The sequence below is a fragment of the Anguilla anguilla genome, chromosome 2 (genome assembly GCF_013347855.1).
Source record: "Anguilla anguilla isolate fAngAng1 chromosome 2, fAngAng1.pri, whole genome shotgun sequence".
Taxonomy (NCBI): Eukaryota; Metazoa; Chordata; class Actinopteri; order Anguilliformes; family Anguillidae; genus Anguilla; species Anguilla anguilla.
This window is the reverse complement of record NC_049202.1, coordinates 34,527,960-34,555,459: the sequence shown is the minus strand read 5'-3', so window position 1 is coordinate 34,555,459 and position 27,500 is coordinate 34,527,960. Positions and strand designations below refer to the sequence as shown.

At 51.3% G+C, this 27,500-nt stretch overlaps 1 protein-coding gene across 14 annotated transcripts in view; it reads left to right on the top strand.

Annotated features, from left to right (window-relative positions):
* tanc2b (tetratricopeptide repeat, ankyrin repeat and coiled-coil containing 2b) overlaps positions 1-27,500 on the top strand; it is a 243,509-nt gene that overhangs the window by 183,730 nt on the left and 32,279 nt on the right. For all 14 annotated transcript variants that reach the window (XM_035405991.1, XM_035405993.1, XM_035405989.1 and 11 more), the window contains 4 exons: positions 2,977-3,125; positions 14,662-14,851; positions 17,319-17,567; positions 26,384-26,509. In XM_035405991.1, the coding sequence (XP_035261882.1) occupies positions 2,977-3,125; positions 14,662-14,851; positions 17,319-17,567; positions 26,384-26,509 (714 nt within the window). The remainder of the gene's footprint in view (positions 1-2,976; positions 3,126-14,661; positions 14,852-17,318; positions 17,568-26,383; positions 26,510-27,500) is intronic.

Sequence of the window (27,500 nt, the reverse complement as noted above, 5' to 3'; positions counted from 1 at the left end):
TACTGGATGAGGTTCTGTGCTGTTACTGGATGAGGTTCTGTGCTGTTACTGGATGAGGTTCTGTGCTGTTACTGGATGAGGTTCTGTGCTGTTACAGTACAGGGCTCTGTGCTGTTACAGGTTGAGGTTCTGTGCTGTTGCAGTACAGGGCTCTGTGCTATTAAAGGGCGGGGCCCTGGGGTGTAACAGATTGAGCCCTGTAGAGCCTGCAGTCTGTCTGACATTTTCATTATTAGATCCTGCGACTGTCCTCTCTTTGAGGGATTTGGTGTCAGTCCAGGAGCAGAGCGGTAATCCCCCTACAAAAAATCATGCTACTTTAAAGGAATACAGCGCAGGATTTTTACCTCGAAAATATTACAAAATAACCATGCTAAAGCATATCTATGATGCACTGCCAATCTTTATTTTTACGTGCTTTCTCCAAATTTGTGCACCTTTTCCTGTATTTGTTATTCTGAAAATGCGTTTGGGACGTTTCTGGGCATAGCGATCTTCTCTGTGTGGGGAGGGGTGGGTGTGGCTACAGAGGCTGTGGTTTGGTATCAGGTCTCAGCGTAGTGTTTGTTGCTGGCTAGCTAGCCACGGCAATGATCCACATACAGCAAAGTTAAAAGACAAACCAACAGGGCTCAAGTACTGGAGTTAAGCTTGGAATTGCTTTTCCTCGCTTGCTTCAGCTGAAGTTTGCCAAGGGCGTGAAAAACAACGTGGGGTTGGCTTGTTTTCTGATGGACCTTTAAGTAATGTTACCTCTAGCTATCCAGCTAGGGTTGTAAAATGTTCAGTTTTTGGCCAGAATGTTTTGACCAGTTTTCAGATCATTTGTACATGTCAGGTTTGTGGTCCTGGGTAATTGAAGGGAGAAATTTACGGTTAGTTTCTGATGAACTTGCCTGTCGGAGACTCGGTCGGGTGGCGTACTCGGAGTGAGTGGGCGGGGCTGAAGACAGAGGTGGAGACTTCTTTGATTGCAAATAGCAAGGCTAACAAACCCTGCACGGTATGCCTTTAAATCCAGGGGTACCCAAATGCAGCCGCGTACATTGGACGGGTTCGTTGAAGAGTTAACCGGGAGTCGGGGAGTATATTTGAGCGCGCGTGTGCTGTGTGTGTGTGTGTGTGTGTGTGTGTGCGCGTGTGCTGTGTGTGTGTGTGTGTGTGCGTGTGTGTGCGTGTGCTGTGTGTGTGTGTGTGTGCGCGTGCGCCCACGTGTGTGTGTGTGTGCTGTGTGTGTGTGTGTGTGTGTGCGCGTGCGCCCACGTGTGTGTGTGTGTGTGTGTGCTGTCTCGGAGCGGCCTGTGCGGGAGAACATGACTGACGGATTGAGAGCAGCGGGCTCGCGGCGCTCAGAGAAGACGAATCATCGGCTTTCCGAACGCCGCGCGCCGCGAGGTCAGCTCGGTTAGCGTAACCGCGTGTGGAGTCGTGTCTTAATGATGCTCCTGTCATCTGTCTGACTGATGTCGTGTGTGTGTTACGGGCACCCAGCCCGCGGGGCATCAACCCTGGAGCCAAAAACACAACCGGGGGGTGGGGGGGGGGGGATAGCTTCTAGGAGCTGGATTCACTCTCACCGCTCTCTGCAAACCGCATCTCTTCCCTTTGATGCCTGCAGTGTGTGGTCTGTAATGCTCAAAAACTGCTGCACGTTTGCAGGTTCACCAACATCTGCCAGTTTATCTGGTGAGTTGAGGGTGCAGGTGGGAGAAGTTGTTGACCTTCGTGGCTCTGTGTTGCATGTTCACTGATGCCGCACTGTCGGGTGCTGTCGTCTGTCTCTGTCTCCAGGCTGCAGTCATTCACAGAGAGACAGGCTGCTGAAAAGTGCTTTAACTCAGCTCAAATGGTGATTGGCTGACTGCGAAGTCAGGGGAGCGGCACTCACATCCTGGATTTTCCTTTATTGCATCATACAGGGCAGCGCAGGAGCATTCTTACCCCTCTCAATGACTGTGCGCGACTAAAATGTCAGAAGGGGTGAGAGGGTGTATACACTCCCTGAGATACGCGCACACACACACACCCAGGGACTGACACACAGACGCACACACCCACGGACAGACACAGACACACACACACACACGGATGCACACGCCTACAGGCACACAGACCCACAGATACGCAGGTGCATGCACCCACAGACAGACAGACACACACACACACACACCCGCAGACAGACACAGACACACACACACACACACACCCGCAGACAGACACACACACATACACACACACACACACCCACAGACAGACACACACACACACACACACACGCACATGCCCTCCTCCCAGGCTGGCAGGTGTGTTTGGGTGCACTGGCTGGCACGACCCAGCATCAGCAGGGTGAGCATTGCGTGCTTTAACATGGGCAGGCAGATCTCTGTAATCTCAGATCTCTGTAAGGATTCCGCTGGTCTCTCCTCGGTGTCTCTCTCCGCTTTGGTTCTCTCTTTCGTAACGGAGGGACGGCGGTGAAAGAGTGCAGCGGCAGGGTGTTGCTGAGCACGGCGGATGGTTACAGCTGACGTACTGAATAAGAAGTGTACCTGAGCACCGGCGTGAGCCTGAAGGACGGCTTCAGGCAGAACCACCACACCCTTCTGACGCTTCACTTGTAACTAATGAGGCTGCAGCTGTGGCTTTATTATATTTTACGCTTTCGGACAGCAGGTGACTAGTGATGTATGCGCTTTTGTTTCTCTCTCCCTGGATCTTCATTGTGTGTGTGTGTGTGTGTGCATGCGTGTGTGTGCACGTGTGTGTGTGCGTGTGTGTGTGTGTGTGTGTGCACGTGTGTGTGTGTATGTGTGAGAGAGATGAAAAGGATGTATAACTGCTGTATTTCCCCCATATCCCTGTGGCAGAATTCCGATCACAGTCAAACAAAGACGCTTTATTAGGACCTCGCATCCCAGCCAGACCGAGCGGGTTGGGCAGGGCTGTGACCGATCGCCTCGCCTCTCTGTCCTCCAGGGGAGTCGAACCAGGAGCTGGGCCCCCCTCCGTCGGTGGACGAGGCGGCCAACACCTTGATGACGCGGCTGGGCTTCCTGCTGGGCGAGAAAGTGAGCGAGGGGCCGGCCGGAGCGCCCTACAGCATGGAGGAGCCGGACGACAGCCAGGTACGCTTGCCACATGCGCTTTGGACCACGCCCCCTCTCACTATACACACCCTAGACCACGCCCCCCTCTCTCTGTACGCACACTAGACCACGCCCCCCTCTCACTGTACGCACTTTAGACCACGCCCCCTCTCACTATACGCACGCTAGACCACGCCTCCCTCTCACTATACGCACACTAGACCACGCCCCCCTCTCACTGTACGCACTTTAGACCACGCCCCCTCTCACTATACGCACGCTAGACCACGCCTCCCTCTCACTATACGCACACTAGACCACGCCCCCACTCACTATACGCACGCTAGACCACGCCCCCACTCACTATACGCACGCTAGACCACGCCCCCACTCACTGTACGCACACTAGACCACGCTCCCTCTCACTGTACGCACACTAGACCAAGCCCCCTCTCACTGTAGGCACACTAGACCACGCCCCCTCTCACTGTACGCACACTAGACCACGCCCCCCTCTCTCTGTACGCACACTAGACCACGCCCCCCTCTCACTGTACGCACTTTAGACCACGCCCCCTCTCACTATACGCACGCTAGACCACGCCTCCCTCTCACTATACGCACACTAGACCACGCCCCCCTCTCACTGTACGCACTTTAGACCACGCCCCCTCTCACTATACGCACGCTAGACCACGCCTCCCTCTCACTATACGCACACTAGACCACGCCCCCACTCACTATACGCACGCTAGACCACGCCCCCACTCACTATACGCACGCTAGACCACGCCCCCACTCACTGTACGCACACTAGACCACGCTCCCTCTCACTGTACGCACTTTAGACCACGCCCCCTCTCACTATACGCACGCTAGACCACGCCCCCACTCACCACACGCATGCTAGACTACACCTACAGCTTACCGCATGCACGCTAGACCACACCCCCTCTCGCCACACGCACGCTAGACCACACCTACAATTTACCACACGTACACTAGACCACGCCCCCCTCTCACTGTACGCACACTAGACCAAGCCCCCTCTCACTGTAGGCACACTAGACCACGCCCCCTCTCACTGTACGCACACTAGACCACGCCCCCACTCACCACACGCATGCTAGACTACACCTACAGCTTACCGCATACACGCTAGACCACACCCCCTCTCGCCACACGCACGCTAGACCACACCTACAATTTACCACACGCACACTAGACCACGCCCCCACTCACTATACGTACGCTAGACCACACCCCCACTCACTGTATGCACACTAGACCAAGCCCCCTCTCACTATACACATGCTAGACCACACCCCCACTCACCAAACACATGCTAGACCACACCCCCACTGGCCACAGGCACGCCAGACCACACCCCCACTCACCACACACATGCTAGACCACACCCCCACTCACCACAGGCACGCTAGCCCACGCCCCCACTCACCACAGGCACGCTAGCCCACGCCCCCACTCACCACACGCCTGCTAGCCCACGCCCCCTAACAGGTGGTTCAGTCGAGAGAAGGTTTGCCCGAGAGCCTAAACCGCTCTGTAGGGGAGAAGGTTCCAGCGCTTTCCGTGCCTTCAGCCCGTTATGACCGGGGGGGGGCGTTCGCTCGTGCAGCTCACCTGCTTCCGTCCGGCTCGGGGTGGGTTTAATACGACTGTGTGTTCCGCCGGTTACTGACACACAAGCTCCTCTCAGCCGCTCGTCAGCCGCCCACAGGCACAGCCATCAGTGAGAAACGCAGCCTCCCTTCCACTCGGTGTGTTAACAGCTCTCCCGCAGCACTGAGGCCTGTGGAAGACGGCAGCCAGCGCTGGAGATGAGTCCATCGGTGCGGTGCGCGCGCTTCAGCTGCGGTGTGCATGACTCAGCGTCTGAGCTTCCTGCGAAGGGTGCGGGTGACACAGCAGTAATTCATTTTAAAGTTTTACAAAAAGTTGTATCTTTTTTTTTTTCTATCAAGAGAAATTTTGACTTCTCGTTTCAAACCGACGGCGTCCGCCGCGCGGTACGCCTCGCGCATTTTAAACATCAGATTTCTAAATTGAACCCGGCTCGGAGATCGTCTACGCGAGCTGGGGAAATTTCACCCGCGAGTCGTTTTTCTGAAACGAAATGGTTTCCGGAATCTCGGGAGGTGTGAAACGCGGGCTTCCGTTGGCCGCGCGACGCCTCTCCCCTGTACCGCGCGTTCTGAGTGGACCTCGCCTCAATTTCTGACAGGCAGCGTCGTTTAAACGATTCTCAGCAGCCGAGGTTATCGTCGGTGTACTCTCGTGTAGGAAATGTCTCTGTTTAAACCCGAATTGTCTGAAACAGTCAGTGTTTGTAGCTTTTGGTAAATGGACTGCATTTATATAGCGCTTTTATCCAAAGCGCTTTACAATTGATGCCTCTCGTTCGCCAGAGCAGTTAGGGGTTAGGTGTCTTGCTCAAGGACACTTTGACACGCCCAGGGCGGGGTTTGAACCGGCAACCCTCCGACTGCCAGACAATCGGTCTTACCTCCTGAGCTATGTCGCCCCTTTTCAAGACCGTTGGCTCGTTTAAGTTTACATTCAGCCGCTTCATACCTCAACGTGTTCTCGGAGCGGTGGGTGGCATCTCGTGCATTTAAAGAATACGGCTCAAAGTGATTCATAGACGCATTTCTGGAGCTAACGAAAGGAAAAAGGTAGGAGTCTGTGAATAAGGAAAAAAAATGTTTTGGAGCAGCACGCTGACGGAGAGTTAATTAAAAGCTGTTGCTTTTGGCCAGGTGTGTATTTTTATCGCGGACCTCGCGTGGGACGTTCTGACCTCCCCCGCGGCGAAGGAGGTACGCCGTCCCTCCTGGGTTTAAAGCTGCGCGGCCTGCGGCGCCGTGGGCCAATAGGAGAGAAGCGACATCACGCCAGGGCAGTGTGGGACGCTGTGACTTAAGACGTTAATTAAGCGTGCGCCCGTCACATTAGTGACAGTCAAAGGGTCGTGTTTTTTTTCTGCCCTCACTTAAGAATGAGCCGGTGTTAATGCGTTTCCGTTTCGTAGCTGGACGGTGTGTAGCACAGTGGGTAAGGAACTGGGCTTGTAACCGAAAGGTCGCAGGTTCGATTCCCGGGTAGGACACTGCCGTTGTATCCTTGAGCAAGGTACTTAACCTGAATTGCTTCAGTATATATCCAGCTGTATAAATGGATACAATGTGAAAATGCTATGTAAAAGTTGTGTAAGTCGCTCTGGATAAAAGCGTCTGCTAAATGCCTGTAATGTCACAATCGCTGTGCCAGTCCAAAATTAACGGAGGAACTGCTATGAGAGCAAGCTAAAGCTCATTTTCAATGGGAACTTCAATCAAGCTGCTGGATTAATTTGTCAAAATATGCAATTACTGCGCTTTATATTCCATATCGGAAGCATCGATATCGCAGCTGTTGTAATCCATTGTAATCTATATGTATTATCTATGATTCAACTTCCTGGCTAAGCACACCCATTAGATAGATTAGTATATAAATATCTAATTTATGCTGCCCTGAATGCATTACTTTGAAGTGGGTAACATCATTACAGAAGAATAGAATGCTTTGTTGTGTGGAATAGCTGTGTGGAAACACAGGCCCTCTCTTAGGTGGAGCTTTCCGACGCTCCTCCAGGCTAGCGTTTGAGCTAACCGCTCACTCTGCGTTTACTGCAAACTCTCTCGGAGGCAGGCTGTGTCGCAACCACAAAACCGGCGGTAGCCGCGCGAAGTATCAATTTTGTGCTCCTGATTCAATTTAACGGCGGAGTTCTTCCCCCAGGTGTGATGATGCGTCCATTTTAAATACGTTCATACTGTAATTACTCCCTTCTTTAGAACTTCCCAACTCCTTCGCTGCGTTTCAGTCAATTCTTACGTGCTTCGTCTTCATTTTGACTACGCCTTTCCTTCTCCTTTTTTTCTTTTGGGAATCGGGATTGTGTGATGCCTGAGGCTTTGGGCATTGCTGGCTTTTTCTCAGGCAGTTTTGTCATTAATTGTGACCAGCCCCACTAATCAGTTTCTGTTGACTGCCTGATTGGCTGCTTAAAATAAATAGTTCATTAAATTGGGCGTACGTTAAACAATTACTGAGGACTCGGGTGAGCCGTAAAAATTCTGGCCACAATTATGCCGTGATGGTCCATTTTTAAAGAATCCGCTCCGCAGTCTTAAATCTAAGAAGTGTTCACATGTCTTTACTGAAAGTTACTCTTTAGGCATCAGGACACCGAACCGATTCCCCCCACAAGCCAGGATTGTCTGTTCTTGTTGACTAATTATCCGTCTTTACCATAGGGACATGAGAGGGAGCACGTGATCTCTGGTACCCTTCCTAAATTCGCTCTCAAGTCTGCAGGAAAATAATGCTAATTTGCAGAAAGCAATAGTGGCATTAGAGGTCTGTTCAGAGTTTACCTGGAAATTAGGCCTTTTCAGCAATATAATGTAAAGATGTGATAGCTATGACCACGTGTTTTTATTTAGATCATCTCTGAGTCCTGCAAATTGCCATTGTTTCATTTTTTTAAATAGTTCATGCTTGTTTCCCTTCAGGTTTGCCTGATGAATACTGAATACATTGCCTGTGCCATTTTTCAGCTTAACACTTACCTACTGTTGAAATGAATACTCAATCTGGTTGGTTGATTAAAAGAACACTCCAGTGAATATTGTGTTTTTTTGTTGAAGTGCAATAGCAGTAGGTAGAATGAAAACTGTTGAGCACAAGCACATATTGCTTATAATCGCATTTAAAGAAAAGTTTCGGTTTAACTGCAAATAAAAATGTCATTGCAGTTAGCCACCGTAGCTTATAAGCATGTATCTTTTGAAAAAAAGATCATTTAAGAGGTCATGTCATTTGGGATATGGCTGTGCCTGCATGTACGACCTCCAATCACCAGTGTTTCAGACAGTGCTGTTTCTTCTTATTCTTTGTACTTTGTTAAGAAGAACTGTAGTTGGATATTTCTCGTCCGTAGACTCCCATTCCTATTAGAACCGAGGCCTTTTTGATGGAGTAATGAAATCCGCAAAATGACACTGCGAAGGCGAGTCGTTGGGTAAAAATACCTTTATGGAAGTAAGAAAATGAGTAAATAAACTCAAAATAAATTTGATTCAATTTTCTCAACAACAAAAAAAAGAACTTGCCAGATGATTCATGATTGATTCATTTGTATTTTTTAGGAAAATATGAAATATTTCATAAAGAAATATGGTGGCAATGTATTGCTCTCTTGATTTCTTGGGTGGGCATGCCATGTGCCTATTATCAGGCCTCTGAGAATGGCCGCGTGGTTTAAGGTTCTTTTCCTGCTTGAAAAACTCCTGAAACCTGTGTTAATGTGACCCCTGTAGCAGAAAACGTAATGACTGCAAGCGAAGTAGACATGCCTTTCATCAACAGCACGGTCCGCTACCATAAAATTAAGCTTCACGCTCGACTTTATGTGATTTCACCTTGCCATACCATAGATTTTACTTAAATGATGCCGTTGGGACTCCCGGTCTAATGAACTTGTAACAATGACTTTCTAAACGGCACAATACAAATAAAATTTAATCCGCACTTTCTTCTAATGGTGCATAATGATCACTTGTCTGTGGGTAGGCTGCTATATGCACTTTGCATATGTAATGCACTTTGTCAGCGCTGCAAGAATCTGACATACTCTACATGGCCCAAAGTATGCCGATCCCTGACATCCAACATCTCATCCAAAATTATGGGGTTTAATATGGAGTTGGTCCACCCTTTGCTGCTATAATAACATCCACTTTTCTGGGAAGGCTTTATACTAGATGTTGGAGAATTGCTGCTGGGATTTGATTCCATTCAGCCAGAAGAGCATTAGTGAGGTAGGACACTGATTGGGTGATTAGGCCTGGCTTGCAGTTGGCTTTCCAATTGATCCCAAAGGTGTTTGATGGGATTGAGGTCCGGGCTCTGTGCAGGCCAGTCAAGTTCTTCCACACCGTTCTCAACAAAACCATATTTATATGAACCTTGCTGTTTGCCTGGGAGCATTGTCATGCTGAAACAGGAAAGAGCCTTGGGGAACCACAGAATCATCTAGAATGTTACTGTATGCTGTAGCATTAGCATTTACCTTCACTGGAAATAAGGGGCCGAGCCCAACCCATGAAAAGCAACCCCAGACCAAAGGGTGTCCAGATACTTTTGGTCATATGGTGTATATCTAGCTTGAATCGTTTCCCCTCTCTCTGAATTTAACATTAGCCTTACCCAAGTTTTTACTGTTTTTGATAAACTTATATTTTTATATCTTGGTACTGGGAACTGATTGTGCCTTTACTTAAAAACATAACAGATAATTGTATTAATTTCTGGTCAGCCATTTTTAAATATTTCTTTGAACCAGTTCATGAACCAGTTTTCAAAACACTTTAGTGACCCCCATCTGAACAAGTTTCCCATCTGCAAGTTTAATATTTGCTCTATTTGACTAGTCTTCCAGTGGTCTGAATACATATTTTTACATGGGAGTCCACCTTTTTTTCCTGAGTGCTCACTTCATTTTTCTGAAAAACAAAATATGTTAAACCGGCAATCAAATGTATATGGCCTAACATTCATTTCGGATAAATTGTCCCCCAAAGTCTGTCATGAGTGGATTCCAAAGTGTTTCTTCAGCAGTTTCTTCAGTTGACTCTTAGCGCTACTCAGAGAAACTTCCTGAAAGCTGGCCCAGATGGACCCAGTTGTATCACCGAAACGCAGTAAAAACGGTGCTTCCTGTCGTTGAGAGCCGGTGGCTGCTCGTCGTCACGGCGCGTTATTGACGCCGCGCTTCACGCGATGGCGGTGTGCATCAGAAGGGCTTTCAGCAGAGCTCGTCGGGTTGAGAGGCCGAGCGGCTGTGGCCCAAGTTAGAGTGAGCTCCTCTCCCGCCCGCCCGCCTGCCTTCAGCGGTGCTCCCCCCCCTCCCTCTGTCGACTCTGAAAGGGGCCTCCACTTATCTTTATTATTCCACCTGTCAGCGCTCGCTGATGAAAGGCAGGAAGGATTCTCTCCCCGGCTTTTTTGTCCCGTTAAAGCAGGAGGCGGGAGGTCAAAGGTGAGAGACGGGGCGTCGCCCCGGCCAACGCCTGGAAAATCGCCCCGATTCCACAGCGCACCGGTGCGGAAAGCCAGAGGACCCCCCACCCCCACCCCATAACCGCGCGCGTGTTCCGCGTTAGCCCGCCAGGCAGCCTCCCGTATGAGCATTAGCATTTTTTTCCCGCTGTACCCGTAATCGGGAACACTGTCAACGGAGCCCACGGCCGGAGAGTTAAGATTTAGGGAGATAACCAAGGAGCAAAATCCGGACTTAACCCAATCAAGATGCCCGCTCGGTTTTTAGCGGCTTCTGAAGAAACAGCTCGTGCAGAAGAACATGTAGCTTAGCCGCCTCCAAGTGCAGCTCGAGCCAAACCGCTGTCCAAAACGGGGCGGCTGGCTGTGGCGGTTTCGGCCGCCTTTCCCCGCGTCGCAGATTAAAGACGCACGCGCAATACATTACATTACATTACATTACAGGCATTTAGCAGACGCTCTTATCCAGAGCGACTTACACAACTTTTACAAAGCATTTTTACATTGTATCCATTAATACAGCTGGATATATACTGAAGCAATACAGGTTAAGTACCTTGTTCAAGGGTACAACGACAGTGTCCTACCCGGGAATCGAACCTGCGACCTTTCGGTTACAAGCCCCGTTCCTTACCCGCTGTGCTACACTCCGATACGGGAATGGGGCACGTCTGTCACCGCCGGCAACGCTGAGAAGCGCTGAACACGAGCGGGGCTTCACCGAGCCCGTGGGCGGCACGGCCGCGAAGGCCCAAAGACCTCCGATCGATTCGGCGTAGGTTTGAGGGGGACGATACCGGCGTCTGTACCGAGGTCCGAACCAAACGTCGTCAGGCGAATTATCGCGGTGACGTCAACAAAGGAAACCGTCACACCGCCCTGTGCAGCGTGCATGCCTGGGAAGGCGACGGAGAATTACGAACTGCAACCGGCAGAAGGAAAAGCGAAAAGAAGATTATAAAACTGCGAATGGGACAGATTACATAGTGCGAGACATTGGCGCAGACAGCATATTCGCGCGAGCGCATTTAAATACGGTGCAAATCACGACCGTTCGAGTGCATGCACTGCCCTTATACGGTACTACAGTACACGGGCTTTGCTGAGGATGAACAGTTTAGATAGAAGCCTGGCCCAGTTTAGGGTGGAAATGATTCAGGTGAATGTATGTGTGGTCCAGTGGAGGGGGAAATGCAATCGGTTCTTCAGCTGTTTTAGTGCTCTCTGCTCCACTGTTCTTCAGAGTTCAAACCCTGGTCTACACACTTAGTTATGCTGGAATAGCACTGCAGCTGTTTTGATATTTGATACTTTGAGAGTTATAATTATGGAAATGTTTAAAAGTTTATTTTTTATCTGTGTCTGCTTTTTCAGTTGTTATCACTGTTAGAATAAACTTGAAAATTCATTTTAGGACCACCATTGACACATTTGTGAATATAAAGGTGTTCAGATACAGGGAAGGGTGTGTTTCTTCACAGGTGTGTTTATGTGTGTGTGAGTGTGTGTATGCACGCCATTTATTTGTCAAAATACTTCCTGAAATGCTTCCATTTCGTTTTTGTCTGCGTACCGGCCGCTGGTACTGTTTATATTGGTCTGAGGCGTTCCCAACATGCCTGTAAGTTTTGTCCAAGCCTGATCAGAGAGGTGCTGTAGCGCACTGTGGCTCACTGATCCTATAGGTTTCACATACACCGCCGTTTGTTCATGTTAAAGTGACAGCGGGAGCAAAACAAATAAGCAAAGCTGCAAGGACCAGAGGTTGAATTCACAGTTCTTTCTTTCTTTTTAAAAAAGGGGAGAGAGCCCTCAAGGCAGACAGCGCTGACTTCCTCACAGGAAGTGCACCTCCTGTCCTCGGAAATGAGTCCTCTGGTGAAAGCGCTCGGCTGCGGGCGATGAGGCTCAGTTCTGCCACGGTGAAGCCCTCTGCCGCCCGGTCTGCCAGGAGCAGTGTGCCAGGGCCTGTGACTTCCCCACCACTGTGACCCGTGTGCAGAGTGCAGTGCGGGGGGGGGGCTGTGATTTCCCCACCGCTGTGACCCGTGTGCGGAGTGCAGTGCGGGGGGGGCCTGTGATTTCCCCATCGCTGTGACCCGTGTGCGGAGTGCAGTGCGGGGGGGGCCTGTGATTTCCCCATCGCTGTGACCCGTGTGCGGAGTGCAGTGCGGGGGGGTTGGGGGGGTGTAGGGGGGGGAGAGCGCCTCGCAAACACGGCGGCCGACCCCCAGAACAGGACGGCCTAGCCCGGGATCAGACAGCAGGAGAGAGAGACCTCAGCCCGCTGGGCTCCACAGTTCCCACTGATCTATATCGAGCGCGCGGCAGGAGGAGTGGCCGCTCGCTCCCTCCCTCCGCAGGGCCCTGTTTCTGCTCCCGGGCTCAGCGAGGCTTCAGTTGTGGTCGGGGGCCCCTGCGGCCATGATTACAGATGAGCGGTTTTAGACCGCGGCTAAAATAGAGCTCCTCGGCCCATGAGGTTCTGAGCACAATGTTCTCCGGTCTAAAACTAGTCGATGCGGTCCGTTTGCACCAAGAATGCTTATGCAAATACTGTAAACAATCGCACGCAAAGTACGGTCAATTACAATAAAACCCGTTTTTACGTTTTTATTTCTGGACCGACCGAAGTAAAGAGTTGGTTTTGGCCAGAGTTCCACGCCATTTCTCTGGCTGTTCTCATCAAAAACTTCCAGTCCAGAGAAACTATGCTCTTAACCACTATGCAACAGCAACAATGCAGCGCATTTTCCCTTCGCTGAGATCTAGACACGCCATTATATGAAATGTGTTAAAGGTGAGCTTCTGGAAGCGGCGGGGTGGTGGGAGTGGAAGATTGAATGAATGAAATGAATCATGGCATTTATATAGCACTTTTCCCAAGCGCTCAAAGTGCTTTTACAGTGCTGAGTGGGAACTCACCTCACCCACCTGGGTGATGCATGGCAGCCATTTTGCACCGAAACGCTCACCACACATGAGCTAAGGTGGAGAGGGAGAATACATTTTTTATCCAGTTAAATCGGGGGATGATTAGGTGGCAAGTTCGCGAGAGCCAGGTTGGGATTTTAGCCAGGACACCGGGGAACCCGCTACTTATTGCGACAAGTGTCATGGGGTCTTTAATGACCACAGTGAGTCAGGACCTTGGTTTAACGTCTCATCCGAAAGACGGCATCTCCTACAGCACAGTGTCCCCCTCACTGCACTGGGGCATTGGGGTTTATTCGACCAGAGGGAAGACTGCCCCCTGCTGGCCCACCAGCTCCACTTCCAGCGGCAACTTAGTTTTCCCTGGAGGTCTCCCATCCAAGTACTAACCAAGCCCGCAGTTAGCTTAGCTTCAGCCATTCGGCAGGAGCAGTGTGCATGGTGGGTGTGGCTGCTGGCCTCCCAGAGCCCACTGTCCCTGAGAGGAGCCGCCAGGAGGTCACAGCAGGGTGCCGCGGCAACGCTGCAGCTCCCTTCGGCAGGTGGGAGGAGCGTAGGGGCGGGGCCACGCGCGGCGGGTTCCGCCCGTCCCGCGGAGATGAAAGAGCAGCGCGGAGGCGCGCACCGCACCTCGCCCCTGAACTTCAAACGCATTTCCCCAGCCCTCGCCGCTGCAGCTCGGGGTCATTCTGGAGTCAGTCCGCTTTACGTATACGCCCTGTACGCGGTGCTGTCTGCAGAGCGACGTGCCAGACCTTTTACCATCACTTTCTGCCACGTGTTCCCTGCCGCACGTACTCGCATACGCACACACCCGACATACACATGCACGCGTGTGCACGCGCCAACACGCTTACTCACAGAGCTCGTGTTAATCCACATGTGTACGCACACACACGCACACACACACACACACACACACACACACACACACACGCTCACCGCCCCCCACACACACACGCGCTCACACAAACTCTGGTTAGCCGATTGAGTGTATTGCGTGGGGCAGGCCCCTCCTCCCGTTCTGCGGCGGATGCTCGCAGCCCCGCCCGCAGCCTGAGGTTGGGATGCGGGGCACGTGGGGAACCGCGTGGGCGGACGGGCCCTGGGGAGAAGAGCCGTCTGTCTGAAGTGTTCTAGTCTCGTTATGAGCCTTACAATCTCTTTTTTCTCACGCAGGAAGTGTTTGCTCGTTTTGAGTGACTCTTTCCTTAAAATTCTTACTGCACTGGTAAACCTTGAAATGAGTCAGCCTCGCTGCACATTGCCCGTATTTTCGTCTTATTTAGCAAAAAAAAAAGTAATCCAAATAAGATTTAAGTCTAAACATAAGACTGAAATGCCTGTTGAGGTTGAGACTTATTTTTTGGTTCCTGGTTACCGGTTGCTGCTGAGCTGATGTCACCGTCCCCGATGGTGGAGCGACGCCGTGGCCGGCGCTCTCGCCGCCGCGCGTCGGTGACCCTGAGCCTTCGCCCGTGACGTCGCCGTGCCTCGCGTCTCGTTTTTCCAGGGCCTGGCGATGACGCAGCGGATCAGCCCCTCCTCCACCCTGACCAGCAGCACCGCCTCCCCTCCCGCCGGCAGCCCCTGCTCCACCCTGCCGCCCGCCGCCCCGGGGAACGCGGGCAACAGGGACTGCGCCTACGGCTCGGTCACCAGCCCCACCTCCACGCTGGAGAGCAGGGACAGCGGCATCATCGGTGAGCCGGCAGAGCGCCGTTTCCACTGCGGAAGCGGACGGGACGCGGCGCAGCGCGCAGAACACAGCCCGGCCACCGGGGGCAGCAGACATATCAGAGACATGTTACTCTCTTTAGGTGGAGTACAAAAAATAAGTAGAAAAAGCCTAACCAGGGACAGGGGTCGCAAATTAGTCCTTGGCTAGAAATCCTATATGCAGCACATTTGTTTCATGTTATTGTAACCTGTTAGAATGTTTTCTGCATTGTCCCTGACAAATAAACTAAAAAATACATTTTAAAAAGTAGAATGGGTGGAGTCTGCTAACCCTTTGAAGAGTAGGTTTTTGGAATATATTTTCAAAATTGTAAGACAGTAGTGATTGTTACATCAGCGTTGGAATGTTCAGTCAAGAACGTTCTAATCAAATATTTGTGATCATACACCTTAAGGTGGGTATACACTGTGCGATATATGCTGTGATTTTGCAGTAGCAGACTGCAAATCGTATAAGAAAATTGTATAGGAATTCTTTCCTCATGAGCTGAAATCGGCCATCTTGGATCTCTCAGTGTGACATACTCACAGATTTAGTGAATCTTAGCCTCCGACAGAAGACTGGCAGTGTCAGAAATTTAAGTCCAAAGTCTTGCAATGTGACAGCTGCTATGACCACAGACTGTAGACGTTTAGTGAACAGCCAATAGGAGCCCAGCAACGCATGATGTACAACAGGACATGTAGCACTCTAACCACAAGACGTTCGTTTAACATTCATTCAGTCACTATTTTAAATTTCAGCTTCGATACAAAAATATGAGTTGCATGTGGATAAATTGCTTAAAAGATGACACTGGTAAATTTCATTTTTTCAGTATCATCAACATATCCCATGAAAAGACCAAAATCGATAATGCTTCTGTCCAAATCGCAATGAATTTATCCTATTGACAATTATTGTCTCTGTCTCCAGTGCCGATATACCGGAAGTCATAGAACTCCATTGTTGTCTAAGAAAGTATTAACAGAAGACAAAGAGACGTACTGTTGCTTCGGGCTGCATAATTCCCCATTACGACGAACTTTAGCAACTTTTTAAAGCGACAACGATTACTTTTGTCGGTATGTGGAAGGTAGCACAGCGGTACTCAAATACTGAAAATAGTTCCCAGTGAAATTAACAATTGGCTCCATTTTTATGTAAATTTGGCCGTATTTCTCGTGATAATAGCTTGCATTTTCCGATAATGAAAATATGTTTTTCTGAGCTGCATTTAATGAATGGCTTCTTCCTGGTCGAACGGTAAATTGGGGTTTGAAAATGTCAAAAAGCACTGCGAGCTGGATGGAAACATTTGCGGTTTTGGTATTTTCGTAGGATAGGTTGACGATACGGAATTAAATTACTGGTGCTATCATTTAACCCACCTTTAAAATGGAATCGCTTTGGCTACCGCTCTCAAACCCAAATAAATAGACTAAAATTTGAGACACTCATCAGTAACAGTGTAATATCTTTTAAGGAAACGGAAGAAAGGAAACATGCCTAGAATCACCTCTGAACGTGACTTTAAGGACAACTTCCCCATCTTGAATGAACAAACAAGTGAATAAATCAACTAGCTGTGTGTGTATGTTGCCAGATGCCAGAATGAATTCCCCATAAAAACTCCTCAAAATCTCCCATTGTCTCCCATACATATTTCTCAGAATTTGTCCCCAATGCCTCCTTTTAAAATCCACAGCCTGTCATTGACTCCCATGCATTTTCTCCCTCTGATTCAATAAAGTAATTCCCCTACTATCTGGGTAAAATCTTGTGTGGGATAATACATGGTCTTATCTACCTGGCACAGTGTGTATAGCCAGATTTACTGTGTTGTCAGAATTGGTTGGAAAAAATAACATTACCTTGAGTTCCATTAGTTTGGTAGTCCTTTATGTTTTCTTTCACCTTTCACCTGGCTTCAAATTATTATTATTATTTTATTTTTATTTTTTTGTCCTTTCCGGGCGAAAATTTGCAGCGATTACTCAAACCATTTTTTTAACGTTGCTGCACCATCGTCAAATTCTGCACATAGACGTGAGATGGCTTAGGCTGCTGTTACCATGGGATGGAACCTTATTGTAGGATTCTTTGGATCTTATCGCACACTCTGAGAACAGTGAAAGACATGATATAAAAGATAGCCGATAACCGTACAGTGTATACCCAGCCTTAAAGGGTTAAATGGTGTGAACCTCTTTTGTGTAAATGGAAGAATGCTTTTTCCGTGAATAAGCAGAAGGGACAAACGGAATCAATCTTCCCCGCACCTCATCTTGTTTTTGTAAGCTTAACACTTAGCAGCCTCGCTGTATGTTTTCCACATTGAACTTTTTTTAGCTTGGCGGTTAGCCTTGGCCTGTCACGGTGTGGGTAAAGCTGTCTGAACGGACCGCAGCGAGGCGAACCCTTTCCCTTGTCCCTGTTTTGTGTTGCAGCCACGCTGACGAGCTACTCCGAGAATGTGGAGAGGGGGGGCAAGTACGGGGAGGGGTCGCGGGGAAGCCTGAAGCTCTGGCAGTCCCAAAAGTCCGGGATGGACTCCTGCCTGTACCGCGTGGACGAGAACATGACCGCCTCCACCTACAGCCTCAACAAGATCCCCGAGGGCAACCTGGAGTCCATCTCCTCCCACTCCGTCCAGTCCATCCCACTTTACCTCATGCCCCGCCCCAACTCAGTGGCAGGTGAGTCCCTTCTTACTCTCAAAACCCTTCCAGGCCACCCCCCCCAGGTTATGCCCCGCCCAAACTCCACAAGATGCGGTCTCTGCCCCAAGGCCTCCTCCTCCATTCAGACTAATTCTCTGGTCCATGTGTCTTACTCTTCATTGCAAAAGTGGTTCCTTCCCAAGAGACCTTGTGCTCTCTTATGCACCCAAGTCATTATTGAAGGGCTGCATGCCCAGCAAGCAGGTCGACTGAAACTGGAGCTAGTTTGTAGGAAAGACAAAGTTCACACCGAGCACGAGGGTCACAAGTGGACGGGTGTTAAAAACGGCCAGCTCCCACAATAAAGAGCCCGTTCTGTGCTTTTCAAATCTGACCTGCTCGTCTGAAAACAGTCTGAGCGTTTTGGAGGTCAGTGGACCTGCTCGTCTGAAAACAGTCTGAGCGTTTTGGAGGTCAGTGGACCTGCTCGTCTGAAAACAGTCTGAGCGTTTTGGAGGTCAGTGGACCTGCTCGTCTGAAAACAGTCTGAGCGTTTTGGAGGTCAGTGGACCTGCTCGTCTGAAAACAGTCTGAGCGTTTTGGAGGTCAGTGGACCTGCTCGTCTGAAAACAGTCTGAGCGTTTTGGAGGTCAATGGACCTGCTCGTCTGAAAACAGTCTGAGCGTTTTGGAGGGTCAGTGTACCTGCTCGTCTGAAAACAGTCTGAGCGTTTTGGAGGGTCAGTGTACCTGCTCGTCTGAAAACAGTCTGAGCGTTTTGGAGGTCAATGGACCTGCTCGTCTGAAAACAGTCTGAGCGTTTTGGAGGTCAGTGGACCTGCTCGTCTGAAAACAGTCTGAGCGTTTTGGAGGTCAGTGGACCTGCTCGTCTGAAAACAGTCTGAGCGTTTTGGAGGTCAGTGGACCTGCTCGTCTGAAAACAGTCTGAGCGTTTTGGAGGTCAGTGGACCTGCTCGTCTGAAAACAGTCTGAGCGTTTTGGAGGTCAGTGGACCTGCTCGTCTGAAAACAGTCTGAGCGTTTTGGAGGTCAGTGGACCTGCTCGTCTGAAAACAGTCTGAGCGTTTTGGAGGTCAATGGACCTGCTCGTCTGAAAACAGTCTGAGCGTTTTGGAGGGTCAGTGTCCCTGCTCGTCTGAAAACAGTCTGAGCGTTTTGGAGGGTCAGTGTACCTGCTCGTCTGAAAACAGTCTGAGCGTTTTGGAGGTCAATGGACCTGCTCGTCTGAAAACAGTCTGAGCGTTTTGGAGGTCAGTGGACCTGCCCGTCTGAAAACAGACTGAGCGTTTTGGAGGGTCAGTGTACCTGCTCGTCTGAAAACAGTCTGAGCGTTTTGGAGGTCAGTGGACCTGCCCATCTGAAAACAGACTGAGCGTTTTGGAGGTCAGTGGACCTGCTCGTCTGAAAACAGTCTGAGCGTTTTGGAGGGTCAGTGTACCTGCTCGTCTGAAAACAGTCTGAGCGTTTTGGAGGGTCAGTGTACCTGCTCGTCTGAAAACAGTCTGAGCGTTTTGGAGGTCAATGGACCTGCTCGTCTGAAAACAGTCTGAGCGTTTTGGAGGTCAGTGGACCTGCTCGTCTGAAAACAGTCTGAGCGTTTTGGAGGTCAGTGGACCTGCTCGTCTGAAAACAGTCTGAGCGTTTTGGAGGTCAGTGGACCTGCTCGTCTGAAAACAGTCTGAGCGTTTTGGAGGTCAGTGGACCTGCTCGTCTGAAAACAGTCTGAGCGTTTTGGAGGTCAGTGGACCTGCTCGTCTGAAAACAGTCTGAGCGTTTTGGAGGTCAGTGGACCTGCTCGTCTGAAAACAGTCTGAGCGTTTTGGAGGTCAATGGACCTGCTCGTCTGAAAACAGTCTGAGCGTTTTGGAGGGTCAGTGTACCTGCTCGTCTGAAAACAGTCTGAGCGTTTTGGAGGGTCAGTGTACCTGCTCGTCTGAAAACAGTCTGAGCGTTTTGGAGGTCAATGGACCTGCTCGTCTGAAAACAGTCTGAGCGTTTTGGAGGTCAGTGGACCTGCCCGTCTGAAAACAGACTGAGCGTTTTGGAGGGTCAGTGTACCTGCTCGTCTGAAAACAGTCTGAGCGTTTTGGAGGTCAGTGGACCTGCCCATCTGAAAACAGACTGAGCGTTTTGGAGGTCAGTGGACCTGCTCGTCTGAAAACAGTCTGAGCGTTTTGGAGGGTCAGTGGACCTGCTCGTCTGAAAACAGTCTGAGCGTTTTGGAGGTCAATGGACCTGCTCGTCTGAAAACAGTCTGAGCGTTTTGGAGGGTCAGTGTACCTGCTCGTCTGAAAACAGTCTGAGCGTTTTGGAGGGTCAGTGTACCTGCTCGTCTGAAAACAGTCTGAGCGTTTTGGAGGTCAATGGACCTGCTCGTCTGAAAACAGTCTGAGCGTTTTGGAGGTCAGTGGACCTGCCCGTCTGAAAACAGACTGAGCGTTTTGGAGGGTCAGTGTACCTGCTCGTCTGAAAACAGTCTGAGCGTTTTGGAGGTCAGTGGACCTGCCCATCTGAAAACAGACTGAGCGTTTTGGAGGTCAGTGGACCTGCTCGTCTGAAAACAGTCTGAGCGTTTTGGAGGGTCAGTGGACCTGCTCGTCTGAAAGCAGTCTGAGCGTTTTTGGAGCGGCGAGCGTTGGCTCCGGGGACAGAGGCAGTGACTTCCTGTCATTGTCGTGAATCCTCGCTTGCAAAGACTGCTTTTGTCCGCTCGTCAGACCGACCGCTGCAGCGATTGATTTCGGCAAGCCTTCTCCTAGCAAGCAGCCATAGCGTCTCTCCCCATGTCCAAGAACAAGGTCTGTCACTTTTAACACGGGGGTAGAACAATTGTCTCGATTACAGACTTTGCAGTTAAAGACCGCTCAGTGCTGATGCAAGTTCAGTCCATCTAAAATAACACGTGAAATTACCACTCCGAAGCAATGCACTCACTTACTTTGCGTTTAAAAACCAAAAGGTTTCCGAGCACTCCAGGAGCACTGCGAAATACACTCCCAGTCGCAGACGGTCTAATACATGAATGTTTAATGACGGCTTCGGCTGCAGCGATTGTTGCGTTGGGTCCGGTGGATGTGTGGAGCGACGGTGAAGAACCATTCCTATTGGAGCAGCCAGCCTCTTCCTGCCGCGCCCGATGGCGTCCACAGATGTGACGTAACGCCGGGCGCTGCGCTGCTGCTGATCGGGCGGTTGTTCTGACGGTCGGAGCCTCGGTCTGAACGACAGGGGAGGCGAGGCTCGCAACTGCCGACACTCGAGCCACGCCCTCCCCCGCGCATGATCGACGGTTCGATTCCCCCGCCGCGGCCCCTCCTGCGCTGTGACCCTCCCCTGCCCGTCAGCCTCTCCGCTCTCGCCCCGTCTGAATGAAGCGAGCGCGCCCGTGCTGAAGCCTCCCGCTCGCACGCACGGTGCCCTGCGCCCGGTTTCGAATCCAGGTGGGCGCAAACAAAATGGCCGCCGCACAAACCCGAGGGCGCTGGAAACCAGGCAGACGGACGGAGTGGAGACTGAGCGCAGCGCCAGCCGCCTCTGGGAGCGAAACTCGGGTCTGCCCGGCGAGGGCTCGCAGCGCGGAGCGTAGTGCCGGCGTAGCGTCGCTGCTCAGCGCGCGCCGCAGGACGAGAGCGTCTTCTGTTATGAACTGTGAAGATTAATTGCAGCTGCGCTTTAGCTTTTCTGGTCAGCTGAATTAGCGTCAGTTCGCTTCGGGGCCGATTCGGCCCGGGCCAACGACCGAAACGAAGAGCGGTTCTGGCGGAGCGAAGCCAGTCCTCCGGTGCCCTGGAGCGCACTCGGGCACGTGTTTCCAGTCCCGGCCGAGGCACGGGAACAACATGGCCGTGACTCATGAATTGACGATAGAAGCCCCTGTTTTGTTTCCCAGGAGAGTGTCGTGCGGGTCCCGTGAAATGTGCGCTCTGACGGACACGGCGTCTGCAGGGGGCTCCGCTCCACATCTGCTGCTGGAACATCTGTACATCCCCCCCCCCCCCCCCCCCCTCCCGCCAACAAGCTCCTCTGAAGGGCCAGCAGCCAGTCATAAAAATGACTCCAGGAGAGAGAGAGAGAGAGACAGAGAGAGAGGGATAGACAGAGACAGAGAAGGAGAGATGAGAGGGGCAGAGAGGGAGGGAGGAGAGAGAGAGAGAGACACGCGTTCATTCATGCACACAACACACAGATAGACAGACTGACACACGCACATGCACGCACACACCTAACATCACTTACTGACATTTTTGTCACAGACTTGGCCTTTTTTAAAATTTATTTATTTTTATATTTTTTTATAACTAACAATCTAGCATTTATTTTATATAGTTGTATCTTGTAACCACTGCTTTGGCAACACAAGTGCCTATATTTGTCATGCCAATAAAGCACTTTGAATTTGAATTGAGAGAGAGCGAGAATGAGAGGGAGAGGAAAAGTAATGGAGAGATGTTACTGAGGGCTAGGTCCATCCCTGGAAGTGCTGGAGGTGGTGTGTGGGGTGGAAAGGAGGAGGAGGGCCCCCGGGAGTTTGGGCTCTGCTGAGGGAGGAGGGGAGGAATGAGAGGGAGAGCAGGGTGCGGATCGACCGGGCCCCTGTGCGCCAGAGAACATCAAAGCTCCAGGCTTTAACCGATCCAATCCCCCCGAGTGACAGCGAGCTGCCTTTGAAGTGCAGGGGGTGAAGCTGGCTGGAAGCACGGAGGAGGGGAGAGAGAGAGAGCGAGGGAGGGAGGAGAAAGAGAGATAGACCGAGAGACTGGGTGAGGGAGAGAGAGAGAGAGAGAGAGAGCGAGGGAGGGAGGAGAAAGAGAGATAGACCGAGAGGCAGGGTGAGGGAGAGAGAGAGAGAGAGTGCAAGAGACGGCAAGAACGAGAGAGAGCAAGTGAGGGAGGAGAAAGAGAGAGAGACCGAGTAACAGGGTGAGGGAGAGAGAGAGCGCAAGAGAGACAGCAAGAATGAGAGAGGGAGAGAGAAAGTGAGAGCGGGTGAGAGAGAAAGAGGACAAGAGAGAGAGTGAGCAAGCGAGGGAGGGAGAGAGATTGCGTAGGAGGAGGAGGCGGGGGGACTGATTTAACCAACCTAATGAGAGATGCATGGTGAGAGAGAGAGAGAGAGAGAGGGAGGGAAAAAGAAAAACATGAGGGAATTCACAAACATGAGCGTTCGTCTTCAGATTTCATAAGACCTTCGATTCCCATTCGTACCTCTGCCTGCATTCGAACCTTAGCGCTCTTTCCAGCAGACAGCGGCTCCCCTGGACCCTCAGGTGTGCTTCACAGATACGGCGCCTTTTCCCATATTCAGTATTCCATGTGCCGTTTAAGAAAGGAACAGATGAATTCACTAAATTGGTTCCCTGAAGAGGGATGGTGCTGACAGAGAGCCTGCTTCCCTGCCACCTGGAAACGCTCCCAGTTCCTTCAACAGCTTTCTCAGTGCGGTCTCAGAAAATCCAGTTTGTGTTCATCCCTGAGAGATTTCGGAACCGTTGTGAAAACAAACTACACACGGAAGATGAGGCACATTTGCAGTGTGACAGAGTGGACATATTTTTATGAATCACTCAGAAGGTAATGCTAGATAAGAATTTGGAAGGCTAGATGCCTGCAGTTTTGTACAAGGACCCCACTATCCTTCACTGTCTTAAGGCCAGTTTACGGTTAGGCGATCTATGATATGCATATTGCTACATTGCCACGAACATCCCATTAACGCTCGACTTTGATATTGGCCGCTGTCACTCATAACATGCATAAACGCGTAACCAATAAGAAGGCATCGCCAAAGTGGAGTCATTAATATTTGTAGTCCGACCCGGTCGGCCGCACACAGACGCGGAAGCATTGTAATTGTGTTTAAACTTTCAACAAATGTGCGGTCTTCCATGTTATTTATTTTAAGGTTAGGCTAATTGATGACTTCACACTTCACTACAGGAGGTAATTACAGGAGATGAGAATGTTCTAGAATAATATTGCCGTGACACCTGAGCCAGCAACGGGGTCAAAGTTCAGTATAATGCAAGTCTCAGCGATGGGCACGATGATTATAGCTATGATGGCAAATCGTCTGTCACTCTAGTGTAAACTAAACGTCGTTGCGACCAACCGTCAAATGTGATAATCGCCGGTGGCAACCATCATACATCGCCTGACTGTAAACCAGCCTTTACTCTAGTCCGTGTAGGACTAGGAAATTTCTGGAATTTCAATTCCACCCCTATGTAAGATTTCTTTTCAATTACATTGGAGCACCTCATTTTGTTACTTCATTCCAAAACACACGTCCACACACACGCACACACATACGTCCACACACACACGTCCACACGTCCACACACAGGGTGAGACGTGTGGACGTGTGGATGAGACGGCGAGATGAGAGAGGGAGTTTCCTGTCCAGCGTCTCCGGGCACAGCCGGCTCTGCCCGGCCTGACCCCGGCGTTGGAATGGCGCTCTGCCGCGCCAGTTTCCGGAGGTCTCGTCCCTGGCACTCCCAGCCCGCCGCCGCCACGGCCTCAGAATGAGGATTTACGCGTAATTGGGATTTTGGGGATTTCCTTCATCCCTCTGGCACAGCCCCCCCGTCTACATGTCCCCTCACGCTGAGAGGGTAATCCTGCCCCCCCCCCCATCCAGGCCCAGCCACATTCCCAGCTGCTCTCCCTCCATTCCCAAATCTCCGTTCCCCTCTCTGTCAGTCCCCTGGAGGCGGGGCCTCTGCCAGTCAGGGGGGGGCGGGGGGGGGGCTCGTCTCTCAGGGGAATTAGGGAAGGAAGGAAGGAGAGGAAGCGACAGGGGCTGTGACCGCAGCACCTCCCGGGGAGCGTCTATCTCCGCGGTACTCCCTCCCCGCCACCTCCTCCTGACCCCGCGCTCCGACGCACGCGCCCCCCCACGCCTCCCCCCGCCTCGGCCAGGCCCCGAGGCCACACACTACATCTCCCGGTCAGGACACGGGGAAGAGCGTTGCTGAGGGAACAGGGACGGGGCCGCTTCATTTCCGCTGGATTCGTCGCGCTTCGCTGTGAACGACGTGGGACGGAGAAGAGCGCGCACGCGACTCTCCCGCGCTTCCCCGAACGAGACAGCGCTCGCGGGAACGCCTTCCGACGTTTTTAAAACGGCACGCCGACAGCCTCTCGCTCGCGCTCAGCCGTCAGCACTCTGAGCTCTCGGCCAAGAAAACGCACATACTCGGAACGTGGTCGGCTTCTGTCATCATGATCACGTGTAAATAGCCTTGGAGTTACATACCGTAACATCGAGAGCCCGGGCTACCGCTCTAGCACGTTTCCAACGGGGCGAAACAGTGGAGCCGTTTCCTAACGAAACGGAGATGGGGAGCGCGTTCTCACCCAGAGCTCACTGAGCTGCTTCTCCGCAGCACCGCAGCTGTGTTTACCGTCGCAGTGCGCCAGGGGGGTTTGGCAGTTTGCGCCACTCAGAGTCGCGCGTGGGGGTGCGGAGGCCGTCCACGGCTTTACCAGTCGCTTTCGCTTTTGTGACACGTTCGCAGCGGTCAGTGGGTCAGTACAGCTGTGGGGAAAGAGCTGACCTTCCTTGCTTCCCCGGGAAGCTTTTCGCGTCGGGTCATCCTGTACCGCCGCCTCTCTCCAGCAGAGGGCGCCTCTCTCTGCTTCGTTTCTTGCCTGGTAATGACTCATTTTTTGTATTGTATTTCTTTTTTTTGTTCTTTTTTTTTTGCTCGACTGAAAAGGCAGCATCCGCTCAGCGGCCGCATCCCTGCCTCTAATCTCGTTGCGAGCCAAATGGCACCGAGCGCCGCCTGACAGGCTGAGCCGCGCTAACGAGCGCTAACAGCATTACCTGGAGCTCCGAGCGCTCGCTAACGGGATTAGCCTCTGGAGCTAACTAACCCAGGCGCGCGCGAGTGGCACGCGGCTGCATCGGCGGCCCCGCGCGGAACTCTCCGTGGGCGAGGGGGTGGGGGTTGGGCGGTCCACGTCTGTTGGGCAGAGAGGGGAGAGCAGGAGGCGCAGAGGGAGGTTAGTCTTACGCCCCACCCAGCAGAGCTCGCGAGGGTCGGCAGCATGTCGCTCACTTTCCCCAAAGCGCTGCCGTGACTCAGGTGGAAGGGGTCCCAGAGCTCCCATTTCCAGGGCTGTTAACACACTTTAAACGCGCTGAGGCCATGGTGGTTTAAGCCTGCGTAAAACCAGGCTCGGGTTCATCTGTGTGCACTGTTTCCTCTTGATGTCTCTCTCTCTCTCTCTCAATTCAATTCAATTCAATTCAATAAGCTTTATTGGCATGGTAAGGGTACACTTACATTGCCAAAGCATTCACTCACATGACAAATATAACAGACAGGCAATAACAATTTAACTACAATAAACAGAAAAAATATAAAATCCAGACAATCCACAGAAATAAAATTCTACATCTAGAACATAGCACATACAAAGTGTCAATTAACTATAATAATGTTACTTTTCTGGTGTCAATGTTACTCCCTGTCCCTCAGTTTGTGGCAAGTGGCAATGTATTGTGCTGCCAAATCTACACATTCCCTTCTTTCTCCCAAAAGGAATGGCAGCTTCTCTGTCTCTGAGTGCATCTCAAATTGTGGGCAGATTTTTTTCATTTTTAGGAAGAACAGTGACCTTGTCTCTCTGTATTTCTCACATTTTGTGAGGAAATGAAGCTCTGTCTCCACCTCTTCAGTGTCGCAAAGTGAGCACAACCTGTCCTCTCTGGGCAGCCAGGTCTGCCGGTGTCTACCTGTCTCGATAGCCAGGTTGTGTTCACTGAGTCTATATCTTGTCTAAATCTTGTCTCTCTCTCTCTCTCTCTCTCTCTGTCCTGCAGCCACCAGTTCAGCTCACCTGGAGGACCTGGCCTACCTGGACGAGCAGAGGCACACCCCGCTGCGCACCTCCCTGAGGATGCCCCGACAGTCCGTGGGGGCGGGGCGCCCCGGGCAGGACCTGAGAGGTGAGGAACCGGCCAATCGCAGCAGACTCCGCCCCTCAGAGCCAACGCCCCTCCCTTTGCAAGAATTCTGGTCGCCACGAGCAATTAGCAAGTGTGTGTGTGTGTGTGTGTTGTACACTCAAGCAGTTTGTGTATGAATCAGCAATACTGGGTGACTTCAAATGTATCGGGCGGTCCATAACTGCTGTCATTCCCTCTTCCACGGCGCGGTCTAGCACCCCCACCCCCCCCGTCTGCTCTCTGGTGGTTTAGTCCAGTCTGCCAAACGAAGTTCTCATCGTCAGGAAATTAACATTTCTCCCGCAGTCAGTCCCTGTCGCTTGGCTCCTGCTAATTTCATGCCTAATGGGGTGTTTTGCTATCAGCGCGTCTGAGAGTGTGCTGCTGCTGCGTAGCGTAGCGTAGCGCGGCGCGCTCACAGCGAGCCCCCGCTGTTACTGCAGCAACAAAAACGCGCCAGGCCCGTTAAAAAAAAATTCACGCGCTGGAGCGCAATGCGTGTCCTCGCACACGCTTAGCAGCAGCCTGTCCACGTCCCCACGTGCAGCCCAACACATACACAAACGCACACACACACAAGCAAACACACATACAAACACACACGCGCGCACACATACAAACACATTTACACACACACACACACACACACACACACATTTAAGCTTGCTAACTTACCGGGCAGGTCCTGCATCTTACCTCCAGTGTTCTCCAGAGGCCAGAAAACACACAACCCTGACACGCTAACAGTCTTTATTTTTAAAGGTCACAGCATCACTCGAGTGAACGCTGACCAGAAGCCGGTTCTTCTTTAATCACGTCTGTGAAAAAAGATCAGGAGATCTCCTGACCTTTAAAAGAAGCTTTGCTTCGTACGGTCTGGTGAGAAAATGCAGGACCCTGGTCTGTGTCTGCTTGCTACTTGCAGACACAGCGCCAACGTTTGGCACGGGACCTCTGCTGAGCCACGCCCTTAGCGTCCGGGCCGCGCCCA